This window comes from Diaphorina citri, unplaced genomic scaffold (assembly GCF_000475195.1).
Source record: "Diaphorina citri unplaced genomic scaffold, Diaci psyllid genome assembly version 1.1 scaffold56312, whole genome shotgun sequence".
Classification (NCBI taxonomy): domain Eukaryota; kingdom Metazoa; phylum Arthropoda; class Insecta; order Hemiptera; family Psyllidae; genus Diaphorina; species Diaphorina citri.
The window spans coordinates 1-3,558 of NW_007433608.1; the positions used below are offsets into that span (position 1 = coordinate 1).

At 40.4% G+C, this 3,558-nt stretch overlaps 1 protein-coding gene and 2 non-coding genes across 3 annotated transcripts; 2 read left to right on the plus strand and 1 right to left on the minus strand.

The window, feature by feature from the left end:
- The first annotated feature begins 191 nt into the window (after window positions 1-191).
- On the plus strand, window positions 192-1,081 carry LOC103523919 (BTB/POZ domain-containing protein 6-like). Its single transcript, XM_008488926.2, has 2 exons — window positions 192-350; window positions 868-1,081. The coding sequence occupies exons 1-2, from the start codon at window positions 319-321 to the stop codon at window positions 1,079-1,081; spliced, it is 246 nt and encodes an 81-aa protein (XP_008487148.2). The 5' UTR covers window positions 192-318.
- A 710-nt stretch (window positions 1,082-1,791) lies between these two features.
- Trnah-gug lies at window positions 1,792-1,863 on the plus strand. Its single transcript has one exon. It is a non-coding gene; the product is annotated as a tRNA-His (tRNA).
- A 520-nt stretch (window positions 1,864-2,383) lies between these two features.
- Trnah-gug lies at window positions 2,384-2,455 on the minus strand. Its single transcript has one exon. It is a non-coding gene; the product is annotated as a tRNA-His (tRNA).
- Window positions 2,456-3,558: the final 1,103 nt, after the last annotated feature.

Sequence of the window (3,558 nt, forward strand, 5' to 3'; positions counted from 1 at the left end):
CTAGGAGTGTTTCACCGCCGTTTTTATTTCGTAGCAATGAAACAACTGCTACATTTATTTTCCCATCCTTGTAGTATGCCTCTCATCATATGGGCGAGAAGAGACACAATAGTTCCCACTTAGGTGCTGGGTCAACACGAGAACTCAGCCCCCTGGGGAGTTTCAACCAAAGCCAGTGTTATTTTGACCACGTTTTTCCTTGGTTGACAGGAGTTCCTGTGTCACAAGCTGGTCCTGGCAGCAAGCAGTCCTGTGTTCGAGGCCCTGTTCTACGGATCTCTAGCGAACAAACAAGATGAACCCGTAGTACTACCAGACATGGAGCCAGAACACTTCCAATTGTTTATCAAGTAAGTTCAGGAACCTTCTGGCCAATTAACTATTGGCTTCTATGGATCTTCACAAAGTTACCGCAATCAAATATCCGTTCCTATTTGTCGTTCGGAAAAAAATCGTGTCGTACGTAGTGGGAACACTCTCATTAAATTACATTGCCTGCAAGGACATTTGAAAAAAAAAAAAAAAAAAAAAATCGGATGAAACTCACGACAGCCTGGTTAGCTTGGAGGGTAGCGCTTCTGTCTTGTAAGCGCTAGGTCGCTGGTTCGATTCCCGCCCGGGGTGAACTTTATTTCAAACAGATTAGGACCGTACTCGGAACGGTTGACTTTTTTCTATCTTGTCTTCCTTTTCTCTTCGCTTTCAGGACGATGAGATCTCGATGGTTACAGTTCCCTCTATCAAAGCTCTCGTAAAAAAGGAGAATATCCATGAAAAATGTCTTGATTTTTATTTAAGTACCTATCTACCTACCTTCCTACTTATTTATAAAAACTGAATGCCCCTTATTGGATCTTTTTCTTCCAGATACCTCTACACAGACACGCTGAATATTCCCGACCTGGACACTGCCCAGGGCATTCTGTACGCCGCTCAGAAATACCTCATCCCTCATCTAGCCAAACACTGCGTCAAATATCTCGAGTGCAGTCTGAATCTGGACAATCTATTGGATACATTGCGAATAGCTGAGTGTTTCAAAGAGAGTCACCTGAGGAAACAGTGCCTTAAGGTAAATTAGAGCTTGGTATTTTAATTAGAGGACAAAGAGCTTGGCGTTTGAATTAGAGGACAATTAGAGCTTTGTATTAGAGTTTAAGGCAAACACTACGTCAAATATCTAGAGTGCAGTCTGAATCTAGACAATCTATTGGAAAGGCTGAGAATAAGACGAGTGTTTCAAAGAGAGTCGACTGAGAAAACAGTGCCGTAAGATAAATTAGAGTTTGGCGTTTGAATTAGAGGACAAATGAACTTTATTAGAGCTGTAGGAAAAATTGGCTGTCAAGGTAAATTGGAGTTTGGTGTTTGAATTCGAGGACAAATGAGCTTTGTTAGAGCGTTAGGAAAAATAAGCTTTCTTAGGTTTGATAGAGGGAACTGTAACTGCTAAGGTCTTATCGTCCTGAAAGCGAAGAGAGAAGAAGACAGGATAGGAGAAAGCCAGCCGTTCCGAGAACAAACGTTATCTGCTGAGGATAAAATCCGCCCCGTGTGGGAATCGAACCCGCGACCTAGTGCTTACAAATAGGTAATATGTATCTTTATATTGTTATCTATTTTACTATCTATTGTATGGTACCTATGTATCAAGTAATTAACTACCTGTAACTAGTTTCAGTAAAGAGTATGATCTACAACTGTTTGGTTAGCTACGCATGAGTAGCTACTTACATACTTACTCTTTTTTCTCCGTTTACAAGACGTATTATTAGCCACTTAGTAATATCAGCCGTGATCGTCTAGTGGTTAGGACCCTGCGTTGTGGCCGCAGTAACCCAGGTTCGAATCCTGGTCCCGGCAGTATTTTTTTTGCATTTTTTCACTCGTCATTTTATCGATAATTTGATACTCCCTTTGTCCAAAAAGCCAGCACCTCAGAACAGCTTTCGCATTACTTCAAGGCATATTCTTTTACGTCCCTAGTCCCTACATATCCGGTGAAAAGTTTGCTTTATTTGTTTTCTCTTGGAGGGTTTCAGCAGTCATTATATATAAGTTCTGTGGGTCAACTTGATAAAGGAGAACCAAAAAGGCAGATATATTTTGCAGAACTTCAACAATCTTTGAAGTTCTGCAAAATATATCTGCCTTTTTGGTTCTCCTTTATCAAGTTGACCCACAGAACTTATATATAATGACTGCTGAAACCCTCCAAGAGAAAACAAATAAAGCAAACTTTTCACCGGATATGTAGGGACTAGGGACGTAAAAGAATATGCCTTGAAGTAATGCGAAAGCTGTTCTGAGGTGCTGGCTTTTTGGACAAAGGGAGTATCAAATTATCGATAAAATGACGAGTGAAAAAATGCAAAAAAAATACTGCCGGGACCAGGATTCGAACCTGGGTTACTGCGGCCACAACGCAGGGTCCTAACCACTAGACGATCACGGCTGATATTACTAAGTGGCTAATAATACGTCTTGTAAACGGAGAAAAAAGAGTAAGTATGTAAGTAGCTACTCATGCGTAGCTAACCAAACAGTTGTAGATCATACTCTTTACTGAAACTAGTTACAGGTAGTTAATTACTTGATACATAGGTACCATACAATAGATAGTAAAATAGATAACAATATAAAGATACATATTACCTATTTGTAAGCACTAGGTCGCGGGTTCGATTCCCACACGGGGCGGATTTTATCCTCAGCAGATAACGTTTGTTCTCGGAACGGCTGGCTTTCTCCTATCCTGTCTTCTTCTCTCTTCGCTTTCAGGACGATAAGACCTTAGCAGTTACAGTTCCCTCTATCAAACCTAAGAAAGCTTATTTTTCCTAACGCTCTAACAAAGCTCATTTGTCCTCGAATTCAAACACCAAACTCCAATTTACCTTGACAGCCAATTTTTCCTACAGCTCTAATAAAGTTCATTTGTCCTCTAATTCAAACGCCAAACTCTAATTTATCTTACGGCACTGTTTTCTCAGTCGACTCTCTTTGAAACACTCGTCTTATTCTCAGCCTTTCCAATAGATTGTCTAGATTCAGACTGCACTCTAGATATTTGACGTAGTGTTTGCCTTAAACTCTAATACAAAGCTCTAATTGTCCTCTAATTCAAACGCCAAGCTCTTTGTCCTCTAATTAAAATACCAAGCTCTAATTTACCTTAAGGCACTGTTTCCTCAGGTGACTCTCTTTGAAACACTCAGCTATTCGCAATGTATCCAATAGATTGTCCAGATTCAGACTGCACTCGAGATATTTGACGCAGTGTTTGGCTAGATGAGGGATGAGGTATTTCTGAGCGGCGTACAGAATGCCCTGGGCAGTGTCCAGGTCGGGAATATTCAGCGTGTCTGTGTAGAGGTATCTGGAAGAAAAAGATCCAATAAGGGGCATTCAGTTTTTATAAATAAGTAGGAAGGTAGGTAGATAGGTACTTAAATAAAAATCAAGACATTTTTCATGGATATTCTCCTTTTTTACGAGAGCTTTGATAGAGGGAACTGTAACCATCGAGATCTCATCGTCCTGAAAGCGAAGAGAAAA